Source organism: Carassius gibelio, chromosome B17 (assembly GCF_023724105.1).
Source record: "Carassius gibelio isolate Cgi1373 ecotype wild population from Czech Republic chromosome B17, carGib1.2-hapl.c, whole genome shotgun sequence".
Lineage (NCBI taxonomy): Eukaryota > Metazoa > Chordata > Actinopteri > Cypriniformes > Cyprinidae > Carassius > Carassius gibelio.
Genome location: NC_068412.1, coordinates 21,151,110 through 21,166,710, shown reverse-complemented (window position 1 = coordinate 21,166,710; position 15,601 = coordinate 21,151,110). Strand labels below are relative to the sequence as shown.

General features: G+C 37.5%; 1 protein-coding gene across 1 annotated transcript in view; it reads left to right on the top strand.

The window, feature by feature from the left end:
- Positions 1–5,303: 5,303 nt before the first annotated feature.
- Positions 5,304–15,601, top strand: part of si:dkey-288a3.2 (protein phosphatase 1 regulatory subunit 37) — a 31,264-nt gene continuing 20,966 nt past the window's right edge. Inside the window, exons 1-7 of the mRNA XM_052580119.1 lie at positions 5,304–5,405; positions 5,680–5,725; positions 8,152–8,252; positions 9,072–9,170; positions 10,097–10,243; positions 12,742–12,865; positions 12,988–13,100. Coding sequence (XP_052436079.1) covers positions 5,304–5,405; positions 5,680–5,725; positions 8,152–8,252; positions 9,072–9,170; positions 10,097–10,243; positions 12,742–12,865; positions 12,988–13,100 — 732 coding nt within the window. The remainder of the gene's footprint in view (positions 5,406–5,679; positions 5,726–8,151; positions 8,253–9,071; positions 9,171–10,096; positions 10,244–12,741; positions 12,866–12,987; positions 13,101–15,601) is intronic.

Sequence of the window (15,601 nt, the reverse complement as noted above, 5' to 3'; positions counted from 1 at the left end):
TATATATTGTCATTGTCTCTCATAAACAGTAGCCTATTAAACACTTTTTTTTTTTTTCTTTTTTTTTTTAATGAATGGACATTATACATTCATTTTAATCATTAAACACAATAGAGTGTAAAATTTATAATATAGATTCAACAATCAATCTGGGCAAATCCTTCATACTACGTAGCCTACACAATAAATTGTGCCCTATTTTTACAGAATTTTTAGAGTACTTTTTTACATTTAATGTGAGTTAACATTAAGTAGCTCTCAAAAATATTTTAGGCTCCATTTCCCCATGTGCATATTTGATGTTGACTTATATGGAGCTGTACTAGTGTTGACAGGCATATAGTTTATGAATAATTGATAATGAGATATCCTATAACAGTTTTGTAGAAGTGCTATGCTGTGAGTTTAAGTTTCCTTTTGCCTATAGTGACTATTAGGCTACAGAATAACAACACAATTCACAGAAGCAAATTTTAGAGGACATTTCATGGTTTGTTTTCTGTCACAATGAGGGGCAGATAATGTTTCCAGAGATGTTATTATACATGAAGGATTTTATAGTTCAGAGGACTGACGTCTGAGCTAATGGGACGTCTGACATAGAAGAACATGACATCAGAGATGCATATTGATGGAAATTTTGGTTAATCAACTTTGTAGGACATCGCTCATAGCAGAAGAATGACAGGGCACTCAGAGGAAGAGGCAACATCTCAGTCCGTGAAGGAGGGCAGAGAAAAATGTGTATCATTTCCCCCAGATGAGCAGATGGTGTCTGACTTTGTGGAGAGAAGGGCTGAACTTCAAGAGGGTGAGATGGTGTTGATGTTATGCAGACGGCCTCTTCAGATGTGCTCGTGTTTATTCATGTAACATCATTTGTCACAAAAGCAAAAACAACATTGATTGTTGTGTGAGATATGGTCAGTTTAATGTCGGTTTTTTATGTTTCTGAAAGAAATCCCGATCCCAATCCTAGACTTATTTGCTACATTAAAATGCATAAAAAAATAACTGTTTTCCATTTAAATATCTTTTTTATTTAAGTTATTTTAAATGTAATTTATGTGATGGCAAAGCTGAATTTTCGGCAACTATTAGTCATGACCGTCACGTGATCCTTAAAAAATAATTCTAATAGGCTGATTTGAGCATAAAATTTCATAAATTTCTTATTATTATCCATGTTGAAAACAGTTGTTCTGTGTAAAATCTTTGTAATGGCTGTTTTTGTGTTTAAGAATGTTAATATTTTCACAGCTGATTGGTTCTCTCTTGTATCGGTAGCCAATAAGCTCGATGCTCAACATTCATATATTTGGCAGTATTTGCTGTAGCAGTAGTAGCTCACTTCAGAAACTCTCCACCTTCCCCAGCTCCACCTTCATAGATCTGTTACGGGGTAATCATGTATGCTATGGGGGTTATTCATGTTATATGTACAGCAGCAATATTCCTTACACACACATACATGAAGAAAAGTATTAATTAATTTTTATAATGAATCTGATTTTTTTTTTTTTATTGAACCTTATATGCTGACATTTTTTATCATAATGAATATAAAGAACGTACAACAACTATAATATTTTAATGTAAATTAAATAAAATGAAATATTTATTTTCTTCATATATGTCAGGGAGCCAATTTATTTCTATCTTTATTTCTATCATTTTTTTTGAGATAATGGAATATAAATTTCATATTTTTGACGTGGCTCTAATATGTTTAACATTTGTTCTGTTTTAGCTGACTGTCTCACTCTTACAGATATAATTCTGGCCTACAAGCAGAGCTGTGAAAAGCACGTGAAACCAAACCCAAAGGCTCTTGATCAATTAAAGGTACAGTGGAGTAGCATGCATTAATACACACAGCACATCTCATGCTTTGATTTCTTGCTAATATTAGGTTATTTGTGCAGAAGATTTGGTTTGCAATAGCTATGTGTAATGAACATTATTTGGTGAAAATAACTTTGAAATTAAAGAAAGAAAGAGGATGAAAAGAAAAAATAAACACATTTTAATCCCTCTTAGGGAGAAGGTTAATTAGCCCACCACGTTTTATTGAACTAAAAAAGCAAGACAATAACAAACAGGTAAATGAAAGGAAATGAAAAGCGCACACACACACACACACACTCATACGTGAGCATGCATGCATAATTCAAGCTCTGCACTTACTTATTTTACTTTGACCAGCAACGTTAAGAGCATCGGTTTCTCTTCTGCATAAATTTACGATTAGATCAAGGAGAATTATTTGTGGAAAATTAGGACTTAGCATTGCTTACATTAAACACACTCTCGGCATTATCTCCATGCCGCTAATGAACCCCACTGCATTTAAAAGGAATGTAGGTGGTCCCTCTAAAAGGGTGAAATATGTATGGTTAAGCAGAAGCTAAAAGGAAGGATATTTAGTTGAGGACTGCCTATGAATGTCTAATAAGAGAATGCTAAATGAAATTTGCTGCTTAAAGAGCATATTTATCAAATTAGGTGGGTTTTTTTCCCAGGCAGGATCATCCCTAGAGGATGTCTGCTGAAAACTATTTAAAGCTTTTATTGCACCCGTGGGCTTTCTCTTTTCTTAGATTTTTTTTTAAGTGGGTAAAATAGTATTGCTTTTGGTTACATCTTCACAGAAGAGGTAAACAAACGAAAGGCTTGTATGAAGGACCTCAGACCCCCTTGTTTCAACACTGGCCAACTGCTTAAAGGAATTGCTCACCATAAAAAAAAAGAAATAAAAAAAAGAAATGCAAAAAAAAAAAAATACTACCAAAATGTAGATGAGTTTGTTTCTTCATCACAACAGATTTGGAGAAATTTAGCATAACATCACTTACTCACCAATGAATCATCTGCAGTGAATGGGTGCCGTCAGAATGAACGTTCAAATAGCTGGTGAAAACATAATAATTCACGTCTCCAGTCCATCAATTAACATCTTGTGAAAAGCAGCCACAAATCCATCATTAAAGTGTTTTCAACTTCAAACTGTTGCTTCCGGCTAAAATGCGTCCTTGATTCATAGTACTGTTTTCTCCAGTGAAAAAGTTGACTTGTCTGAACCAGGAGAGAGATATGCAAAAGCACTGTTTACAAGTGAAAACAGTTCTTAACAATGGAGGATTTTGACAACAGGGGTGAACCTTTCACTGAAAGAAGCAACACTGCATATTATGGGTTGCGTATTTTAGCCACAAACAATGGTTTATTAAAATGCATTAATAATGGAATTCTTTCTTCCAAACATGCAGCACTGTAACTTTATAAGACATTAACTGATGACTGGAGTCATATGGATTACTTGTGGATTATTGTGATTTTTTTTTTTTTTTTTTTTTTTTATCAGCTATCTGGACTCTCTTTTTGACGGCACCCATTCACTGCAGAGGATCCATTGGAGAGCAAGCGATGTCTTGCAGAATTTCTATAAATGTGTTTCGACAGAGAAACAAGCACATCTTGGATGGCCTGAAGGAGAGTACATTTTCAGCAAATTTGTATTTTTGGGTGAACTATTCCTTTGAAGAATTATTATTATTTCCATTCTCCTTATTCTTTGTTTAGCGTTGTACGCTTGGTCTAGAAGTTTCTTGTTCAAAGTTTTCCATGTCCACTCCGTCTCAGAACACACAGAAACTTCTTGATATGAGTTACTATCCCAGGGGCTTGTAAATGAGTAACGTTTGTTGAAGTGTCACCGCCACTGAAGTGCAAATCCTGTCGGAGGTGGTGGCAATTGCAGAATCAGAAAATAACAAAGAGAAAAGACTTACAGAAGCGCCCCATACAGTATGAGTGCTCGCCTCAGAAGCTAAGGAAGCGTCATCAAACGATTCAGCATTTCATCTCCCTGCAGGATAAGGCGTAGATTTTGTGAGAAGTTTGTATTTCAGACTGAACCGTCCTCCCATTAGAGCGAATGCAGAGCTGCAGAGCTCCCCAAAAAACATCCTTGCTCCCAGCCTGACTCTGTCAAGCTGCTTAGCTGTGAGCGCTGAACATTCATCAGAAAGCCACAGAGTGTCTGAAGTGGAATAACTGTCCTCCCCCCATTACGGAGTGGAATTTCACAATCTCTCACATCTAAACACCGTAGAGTATAAATAACTTTACCACTTTTAATCTTTAATGTCCACCGCATCCTCTCGACTGTGAGGGTTTGCAGTGATTTCTTTCTTTACTGCATGAAATAGGCATGTTTATTTCCTTGCCAACCGTCTGGAGATGCAACGCTGCAGTCACCATCCATGTAGCAAATCATGTTGTTTTTGAGGCTAGTTATTTATCATTTTCTATGACAAGCACCAAATTGTTCTATTAAATGTCTTCTTCTTTTTCTGACTCTGGTGCTGATGAAGAGGCAGGGAGACAGCGTAACAATTTTAAAACAAAAAAAAAATTGTGTACATTTTCATTTTGCTAATGATAAATTAAGTTATTAATTTTGTCTATGCTCTTTCTAGACACTGCAGGTTTAATTGCTAATTGTTAACTGGGAATGAATATATTTGCATATTAATTAGATCCCAATTTACATTTTTAATTTGCTGCCTTCAAAAGGGTGTGAGATAAAAGGTCGTGTTATTTTAAATAATTTATCCTTTATTGCAGAAAAGATGCTGAAAGGAAAATGTGCGGCTGATTTTAATCCCTGAGAGCTTTTACTGTATAAAATGTTTCGAAATAATTTTTTTTTTTCAACTAATTAAATGAGGGAAAAAGGAGAAATATATGCTCTCAAACAGTTGCTAATACAAAGCCACCCAGACTGCCGAACGCTGGAGTGGGTCTCCAGGAGTCTTTGAGTGAAGAATTGGAAATGCACTTGAGATGCCGTCTGTGGAAGTCAAGTTTATAAGCTGTGTCCCATTCTGCCTGGAGGAAGCAAAGCTCTTTTTATCACTTCATTTTGTCCTCTCCCTCCTGACACATCAATGCATTTTGTACTTTGTCATTTCATTTTCCTCAATACACAGCACAGAACATAGCTTAGCAGCGAAGGGCTTCAGAAGTTTCCACATTTATTAAGATGGAAAACATCAAACAAAGAAAGAGAGGTACAAAAGCATGGCCTTAAGTCAGCCTTGTCGAGACTTTTCTTTCGGAATAATATTAAACTGTGCTAGTGTTCGTTCGCACATTGCGATGCTTAATTTGTTTTGCTCTAAACGCAAAATCCCATATGACGTCCTGTTCGTGTTTACAGCAGGTTGACTGAGGGACTTCATCAGTCCGTTGCCTGATAGATGCTAACTGCCATCTGCTAGCTACAGTCTAGCGGCAAGATGGCCAGATTGAGCTCAAATGATCTGCGCTGTGACGTACTTGAAATCAACATAAACTGTTTGGTGTCACTTTCAAATGTTGATGATTACGTTTCGTTTGAGGTATTTTAGTGACGGTACAATTACAGGATTCACAAAATACATTTTGATACCTTTCGCATCTCACATGCTTTCTTATTAGTGGATTAAGTGTATAGAATTGGGACCTAATGGTAATGTTTATTTGTAGACCATTGCGATGAGCATTTTAAAACTTTTATTTACTTTTTAACAACTTGAAAAATTACTTATTTTTCTTATGTATTTTGAATTCAATATTAAGTACAGAAGTGCAGGCATCTATTGATTTTGATATGTCTTTCTCTTTTTCATACAGCAAATTACTTGTGTTACTGACAGAGCCAGGTGTTTTGACCTGTCAGGTAAGTTCAGTAATTCACTATATATTATTTTGCTATCCCCCTGAACAACGTTATTGGTTTTTTAAAGCTAAACACCACCAGAAAAATCCCCCAGTGCTATTATTTCACCTGAGACGCTCATCCCTTCATCCGTCCAGGTATTCCAGCTTTATTCATCTTTCCATCAGCACGTATTTGGCATCACTAGTATGACCTGCTGTAAACGCTCTACTGTGCGATCCTAAAACAAACAGAACATCTTTCAAATTCATAGACACAACTCTGGGAGGGAGATGCACACCAACCGTGACAGCATAATGGAAGGTTCAAACATCCATTTTAGCAATCAGATGTTTTGTTTATCTTTCCTTCCGTTGTAAAACTAGGGTAATTTGCCCTTTTGTGCTGTGTTAAAATGTGGAATCACGTATAAGTGTATTTGTTTTAAGAATCTATGGGAATTATGGGGCCATAAGAACATGTAGCCATAACTGGTGCAACACTGCAACCCCCACCCCACCCCACCCCAAACATTTCAATTTTTATGGAACACGATATAGAAGAAATTAACATTCACACACAGAGACTTTGTCTCAAACAATAGTTTAAAGTCCAGGGCTGCGTTCAGCCCCAACAAAACGTTGCACAACGTTTTTTAAACAGAAACGGTGATGCATTGAACACATTGTTCTGATGACGCAAGAGTTGCAAAAATGGCAACTGAGAAGGCCATTCTTTGTGAAGAATTTTCGGAGCCATCTATTTAGCCTCACATACTGACTTTATTTGTAGTTCATACGGTTTTAATACCCTGTATTTTCTTCCTCATTTTTAGGAAAAGCACATGATTACCATTGTTTATTTCTATACCAAATGTCATACACTTGCATTGAAGCTAAAAATATAAACAGCTACATCATTATGTTGATATCCTATATTTTTACAATAAAACTTACGACAAACATGTCTTCTAATATCCTCAGTTGTAGCGTATACCGAGCTGCAACGAACACATTTATACATTATTTTCCTTGAAGCCATTGTGCGAGTTCACTTTAATACCGCTTTATATACATGTTGCTGCTGATTGGACTGCAGTTCTGACACACCCACCAAACAAGAGAAAACGCATCTCAAACCCCGTTGCACACCGGTGCACACCGTTTCCAGGAAAAATGACGTTCAACCTGGAAACCGTAGCAAAACGTTGCGCACCGTTTTGAACTTGAACATGCCCCAAGAAAAATAGTGTTCAAGTCGCGTCATTGGTTAATAACATTGGATAATGTTATTAAAGGTTTCAGAGAATGTTTAACTATAAATACATTGAAATGAAATAAATTCAGCTTCCCCTGCGAAAAAAAAAGGAAAAAAAGTTAATTAAAATTAGGGTTGCAAAACGATTAATCGCGATTAATCACATTCAAAATGGAAATTTTTGTTTACAGCCTACTATATGAGTGTGTACTGTGTACATGTATGAGTGTGTATTTATATATGCATAATCAATATACATAGTACACACACATTATGTAAACATAAACTTTTATTTTGAATGCAATTAATCACGATTAATCAGTTTGCAGCCTTAAGTCAAATATTCAAAGTAACTGGCTTAGCTGCTTAACATTAGCAGTAGCAGTCCCATTATCCTTGAAGTGTGGTTTTAGCAAACCGCATGTACTTTTTAGAGCTACCACACTTTGATAAGATCAGAACTTTGACGAGCCTGTTAATTGAAATGTGCATGCAGATGCTGAAGGGCATTAGTTTGGGATTAAACTGCTGTCCCTTTGAAGACTGAAACAGCGGTTATTGATACCAGCAGAAGTGAGCTTCAAGTGCGGGTCAGCATGTTCTGGCTTCCTGCGCCCTGTCACACACTGATGCCATCTAACTCCAAGTCTCAGTGTCATTATCTGAACATGGCAGAGGGGATTAGAAAAATGGGATTTCTGATTCCCCCTTTCCTGTGGTATAGTTAAGTGATTATTGTAAAAAAAAAAAAAAAAAAAAAAATTACAAATGATTATGCTAATGATGAATAAATTATTATCTCCCCAACATGCAGCTCAGAGCAATCTGGCTTTTCCCCGACCAGGAAGATAAGAGTTTATGAGGGGAAGGGGGCCTTTGCAACGCGTGTCTAATATAGACGGACTGCTGTGGCCATCAAAGTATTTCTCAGGGCTTTGTTTAAAAGTCATCTGTTCCTGCATAATCAGAAGCCCTTTGATTGTCTCCTCCGCTGAAGGGAGGGGATCAGACGTGATCGTGTTATGTGTGTTAGTGTCTAATACGCTTCACTATGAGGGGCAGAGATTTTGTAGTGTAGTTCTTGGTTTGGTGTTAGTTTATTCAGAAATTTGTCACAGCAAATGTGCTTGGTAGAGAGAGGGTCATCCAAAGTGTAAATAATGGTATCTCCATTTTGATTGCTTTTCCAGGTGAGCAGTTAGATTATTGCTCCTGTGAATCTCTTGAAGAGATCCTGAAATCAGTCCAATTTGATTTTATCAGTGTGCAGGGGGCTGAGCTTGAGGAAAATGTAAGTATATGAACATTTGCATTTAAGGCTGTTTTCAAACTTTGGTTCAATTGCTGGGTCACGTGAATTTTCAAGTTTTATGAACTGCAGTACAAATGTATAGCTACTACCACCTTGACTAAAAGTGAATATATACATAAAAAGGCTAATAACAACAAATATAGTATTGATTCAAATTTTATTTTAATATACTATATATTTACAATAGCAATGTATTGACTTGTTTACAATAAAAATGTAGCACATTTTGAGCTTGAGGGGAGGGATGTTTGTTCAGATGCCCTTGAGGCGGTTTAACGAATCACAACAACACACTGAGCCAGCGGACCAATCTCAGCCCATCTCGTATTTCTGAGAGAAGGGCTTGGTTAGAAAAGAGACAGATCGATGTGGAATAAAGGTAAATAGTGCGTTTTTTTTTTTCTTTTTTTTTTTTTTAAAGAAGCGTGGACACGTTAGACTATGCCCCATAATCACAACCAAGCCTAGTAGAAGAAGAAGAAAAAAATTTCAAGTACCCCTTAAACACACTTAATTATTATTTTTATTTTTTTCCACACTAAACTTGTATACAGGCTGAATTTGAACTTTTCCAGCCCGTGGTCGCATTGATTCCATAGCAAAAATTAGATCTTACGCGCAACTGCTGCATTCGCAAATAAACAGTAAATAGAAAAAAGCCCTCATGCACGTGTCTGCTACCAAAACTCTGCACAATTTTTATTCATTTATTTATTTATTTATTATTTATTTTATGTCAGGGTTCTGTTGACTTTTACTGATTTATTACCTCTCAAAAGTGAGCATCATCTTTGCTAGATATGTTTTTACCTCGAGTCAGCTACACACCTCGATGTGTCCTCGAACTCAGGCATGGGATTCTCAGGTTGGCTGTCACTGTCACACCTCCTCCGACAGGTAAGATTTGAATATTTTTTTACACTGCACATGAAATCATACTGCCCAATGAGTTGTGAAATAAATATTTCAGCTAGGCCTATAATATTGTAGAGATGATTATTTTAATCAAGTAAAGAATGCTGTACATGTAAATGGATTTGGAGGGTCACTTTGTGTTCATTAACAAAACAAACAAAACATTTTAAGCCATGTAAATATGGTATCAAACAACTGATATCTTTAATGCATTTTAAGATGGTTCACCTTCAAAAAACAATTGTATATTCTTTAAATTACTGCACAATGTCTTGGCAATGGCATTTTATCTTAAAAGTAAATTAATTCGACTAAAAATGTAAACAGCTTCCTTCATTTTTTAAGTTCTATAACATGCCTCATGCATCCTCAAGTGTGAACCGATACCTCACAGTGGTATTCAGATTGAATTGGAAGCAATGAATTACCATGCATCAAAGATGAAAATGTCCGCACTGCTGAATAAAGCCACATTCACACTTTGATTTTAATGGACATCATTAAAGTCCTCATAAAACTCCTGACAATATGTGTTCATTTAGCAACAGCTCTAGATGAAAGACGGCATCACCTCATGGTGATGAGGACTTCAATGGTAAAAACCAAAGGCACGCTCTCAGGCGGTATTATACAAGATCAATCAAAATCTCCCAAGAAAGGGAGAGAAGAAAAAAATCTGGACACTTTTGAAGTGGTGGACTAAAGGATGAAACTCCGGAATGGCCTGCAGATCTTTGGGAACCTCCCGTCAGAATTGTTTTCCAGTTTTGACGTTTCTGCTTCTGTAGACAGGGTGGGTTTTTGATGAGAGAGTGTGAGACAGAGAGGCCAGTCCGCAGTGAGGGCAAAACCAGGCCTCTGAGTCTGTGTCTCTCTCTCTCTGATGGTTTGCTGTCTGGTCTCTTCAGAGTGGATGCCTGTGGAGGCTGGATGCTTGCAACATGCCTATGGTGGACTACGCCGCGCAGGCCTTGTCAAAAGCCCTTCTCACCAGCAGGCTGACAGTGCTACACCTTGAAAACACTTGCCTGAGCGCAAACCTCTCTTCACACTTGGTATGCCCAGCACACGCCATCCACTTGAAGTGCATTCGATCTAAGAATGGAAGAAAGTTTGGGTGCTAGCGGCCTGAGAATATGACCCTGTGCTGTGAAATGCAAATGATGCTAACAGGTGCATTGTGGGAAATGGGGTCAACTGTATTAAAGAAACATTCAGTGAAAAATTCAGTGAATGGGTGCTGTCAGAATAAGAATTGTGACATTCAGACAAACGACGGATAAAAAAAAGTAACAATAATCCACAGGTAATCCACACGACTCCAGTCCTTCAATTAACCAAATGTCTTGTGAAGTGAAAAGCTGTATTCGTCATTAAGCTGTTTTTACTTTAAACCATTGCAAATTCCACCCACTGTTGTCCTCTTATGTATAATATATTTTCATAGTGGAACTGTCTTTCACTTGTAAAAGTTGATTGATCTGTGCATATTTCTCTCCTGATTCAGACCAGAAGACTGGAGGAAGCGATGTTATGGATTTTTGACTTGCAAAGTCTTGATGGACTGGTTTCTTACAAACACATATAGCTGTTCACAAGATGTTAATTGATTGACTGGAGTGGTGTTTATTACTTGTGGATTTTTGTGCTGTTTTTGATCAGCTGTTTGGACTCTCATTCTGATGGCACCCATTCGCTGCAGAGTATTCATTGGTGAGCAGGTGATGTAATACTAAATTTATCCAGATCTGTTCTGAAGAAAAAAACTATATAATGAAAAAACGCAGCAAAGTTCATCTGTGCTAATATAGACTCATCATAAGGATGGTGAAAGTTTTTTTTTAGTTTTTTTTTTATTGTGACATTTGGCATGGTGTTGGTCTAGCAAGTGCACTTTCCCGCTGCATAAGTATGTTTACTCCAGGCGGAGTTTTGAATCCTTTAATGATATCATGACAGCACAACATACCGTCCCAGAGGATGCGTTATCTTGAAAAATCACACCTAATGTTCACAAAGATTTTTTTTTTTAACAATGCAGAAAGTGCTAATATTGGTCTACAAGTTTCTCTCGTGTGAATACTGCAATATGTCAGTTCCAAAGTACAGATAGCATGTGTTTAAAATGAGCGTTCTCCATGAGTGGCCCTGGCCAGCAGGAACAGATGAAGCAGGACAAGGGGAGGAGTGGCAGATTTTGGCCCAGTGACCCTAACAGCTAGACTGGGCTTGGATTAGATGTCGTAATCTTCTTCCTGTCACTTTACACATTGCTGCACCGATCCATTCAGGACTCTTCGGCCAGCTCACTGTGAGATGGAGTCTCTCCCATGGCATTGTACTGCTAGCCTACTAAAAAGGACACATTACTACAGCCAGTGCTTTTATAAAGATGTGCCGGCCCTTCAAACATGTGCATAACATTGTCATTAGGACATGTATTATTAAAGCATGTAAAACCTATAGAATCCTGTATCTGGCTTAGTGAACCCAATGTGACAATGTGTAGTTAAAGATAATACAATATTAAAATGCATTAAAATGTGTATACTTCTTGTATATTTCATTAATAGTTTTATTACATGTTACAGTTTTTAATTGAATGCATTCTATTTTATTTTTAGATAAGCACAGATAATTTCATAGTCATAGTAATCTAAATTTGTGAAATTTAAAAAGATGTGGCTCATATAACTTTCAATTCATTCATCACACTGGTCAAGTGCATTGCACTGCAGGATACAGTGTTCTATACACTAAGCTTATCATACTGCACTTTTTGTTCATCAGGGTATTCTATGCATAGCCCGGGAAATGAATGGTAAAAGAAAGAGAGCGAATGAAATGTTGTAGACATAGGCCATTAACAGAGCCCAAGTAAAATGACCTTAAATGAGACTGAGGAGTGGAGTGGCACATCCTATGTCTTAATGGCTCTGTCTCTTTAAGCAGCATGTGGATCCATTTGATATTTTGGGGCCACTCGGCTGCCCCCCTCATTCTTCCCAGCGGGACGCCCAGCTTCTGATCATTGCTATCGATCGGTGGGGCCCTGATTGCGGGACTCGCTGACTCGCACAGTGGAGTCCCTCCGATCAATTCAACGATCCCCCTATTTGGTTCCTACTGTGTATGATGACAATGTTGGCATTCCGCATGCAACCGAAAGGGTCTGATCAAATCTGCCGCATTGATTTGGAGAGACAGCTCTGTGAGGCCACAGACAAAAAGCATATGAAAGCTTCTCTGGCCCTAAAAGGGACATGTAATGATGTTGATGATTAAAATGATGACCGTGATAATCACAGCGATGTAAATAAAAATGATAATGAAGATAGTCCTACACAACCTTAAAGCTTTCAGTGAGCCTTTGTTGTCATTTGGAAGAACTGCTGTGGGCATATTTATTATTATTTTTTCGTTTTGCAGATTGTCTTACATGACATATTTTGTTGTTGCACACATTCGGACAAGGACAAAGCGCCAAGCTTATTGAAGATTTTTCTCAAATCTTGCACTAGTCGGTGCTCTGAAAAGGAATGTCACTTTGCAGGAGCTTTACCTCTCTGAAAACAGCCTCAACACCTCCCAGGACTCCCTGCAACTTGGCGACTTCCTCAAATACAACAGCACTCTTAACACCTTGGACCTGGGCAACAATACCATGTCTGACTCAGGTATGCCTGTTTTGTTTGAGGACGTATTGTGGCGCTTCCAATAGCACGGTTGAAAAGGTTTGTGTGGTTAAAATGCACAATTTGTTTCAGCTCTTGTGTAGTCATCTCTCTTTGTTTCACAGGTTTTGAGGAGATTTGTGATGCTTTGAGCTTTCAGAAGACTGGTTTGAAAACGCTGATACTGAGTAACAATCACATCACTCATCTTGGCATGAGCCATTTACAGAATGTTCTGGTGAGATTTTCTCTCGGGCGAGATAATAGAGATATGTGCAGTCTTAATCATTACAACAGCACTTCTAGACTTACGAAGTGTGATTAAAAAAACAGAGAAAGTTAAAAAAGTAACACATCTGGAAGATGAAACATGTTCACAGCAGCTTTTCACACTGTGTTTTAGTTCATGGAAAAAGTTCCCCCAAACCTGTATGACTTTTCTGGCTTCTGTGAAACAGAAAAGGAGAAATTTGGAAGGAATTCAAAATCTATGCAATTACAGTGAATGGAAGCTAGCTATTTGTGACTTAGGATGTGCGTCTATGCGTAGGCTGTGCTGTACGTTCGACGCAGAAGTATAAATTATCCTTTAAATGTAGCCTACGCCGTAGCCTGACGTGCACCTCTCAAAAAAATCTAACAGCGTGTCAATTCTACGCGGACAGCAAGCGCTGTGATTGGTCTGCAAGAACCCTTTATGTGAATTTTAATACAGTATTGCCAACTTAGTGACTTTTTTTTTTTTTTTTTTTTTTTAAATCGACTATTGACAAATCTAGCGACATAGACAAACCTTAGCGGGTCTCTATGACTCACTGCTACTGCTGCACGAGATCTTGATTTCCCAGCACACACATACCTCTTTCTCTGTGTCTACTTTGTTCACAGAGAGGCTGAGAGAAGCAGTGCTTTCAGTTAAAACAGATGTTATTTTGCTTCTCTAATTTTGCATCCAAATATAGCCAAAATTGTCTTTGTTTTGGTTTTATTTTATATGTTTTTTTTTTTTTTCTTAAGACGACGGCTCAATTATAAATTAGTATTTTTGTGCAGATTGACATCTTGGAAGGGAGAGCTGGTTAAATGGTTAGTTCACCCAAAAATTTAAATTATGTCATTAAAGACTCACCCTCATGTCGTTCCAAACCTGTTAGACCTCCGTTCATCTTCGGAACACAGTATAAGATATTTTAGATTTAGTCCGAGAGCTCTCAGTCCCTCCATTGAAGCTGTGTGTACGGTATACTGTCCATGTTCAGAAAGGTAAGAAAAACATCATCAAAGTAGTCCATGTGACATCAGAGGGTCAGTTAGAATTAGTTGAAGCATCGGAAATAGATTTTGTTCCAAAAATAACAAAAATTAAAATTTTATTGAGCGTTGTTTCTCTTCCGGGTCTGTTGTGAGAGTGTTTGCAACACTACACTGATGTTGTTGACGTGTTATCTTTGTTATTGGGTGCACCAGAAAACACGTCAGCAGCGTCGTGAATCACAACATCACTACTCTTCCGCGACAAACAGTGTTGATCTGCCGTGATACAAGTCCTTGTGGAGACGGAAATCCTGTCTTCTCCTGTTCTGTTATTGTCTCCTTTTGTAGTTTTAAATAAGAATTTAATGATTTGATATTTATCTGCCTCCGTCGCGGCTATAATGCTTCTCCAACGAGCCGGTTCTTCTTCGGCTTTTGACGTGGTACTGCAGATTACATTTACATTTACATTTATTCATTTAGCTGACGCTTTTATCCAAAGCGACTTACAATTGCTATATATATGTCAGAGGTCGCACGCCTCTGGAGCAACTAGAGGTTAAGTGTCTTGCTCAGGGACACATTGGTGTCAACCAGTGGATTCGAACCCAGGTTCCTCTGACCAATGGCACGCGTTTTATCCACTGCGCCATCACCACCCCAGATTACACCAACCATAGACATATAATAATACATAGATTACAAAAAATGATTGTATTTGACATTTCTGTCACTTCTGAAATGATGGCAAAATGTTAGCTTATGCATAATACTTTTAAAGCTCTTTTTTCCTTGGCTTACATCCATTTTTACATATGCCATGTCATGCCATAGCTTCATTAAACTAGCATCTAACAATGGACAAAATGTTTTGTGTGTTTGTGTGTGTGTGTGTGTTTTCTTTTCTTTTTTCTTTTTTTCTAGCCTATGATTCTCTAACCATAAATTCTGCTGTGTAATTTGTCCCCTGACTAAGCATTTAAAGAATTTAAGGAAGCATTAAAATAATCCTGTGGATGCACGTAAACAAAGCAGAATCACATTTATTTCATTCTATTGAATCAAATCGAATTGAACCGTTCTAAATTCTAAAACCGTTCTTGAATCGAATCGAAAACCTATTAATTGCGAATCGAATCGAATCGCTGTCTACCCAAAGATTCAGAGCCCTATGATCAACCAATTCCCTTGAAAAAAATCAGATTTTAAATAAATATTCATTCATGAATGGATGTCGGGATTTTCACTGAAAAGCTATTACATTTCTCTCAGATTCTAAAAATATGCTATCGCATATCTTCAGAAAACTAGACGGCTCCGTTCCTGATTTACTAACGTTACATGGAAAAGAGTGGGATGCTCACTTGAAAGTTCACCTTTTGTGTTCCTGAGAAGTTTCAATTTTGAGTGGCTCTGTTCCTGTAGAATAAACTGCAGGTTGCACGTAGTAGTAAATACAGTGATTTTCAGTTATTTATTCATTTC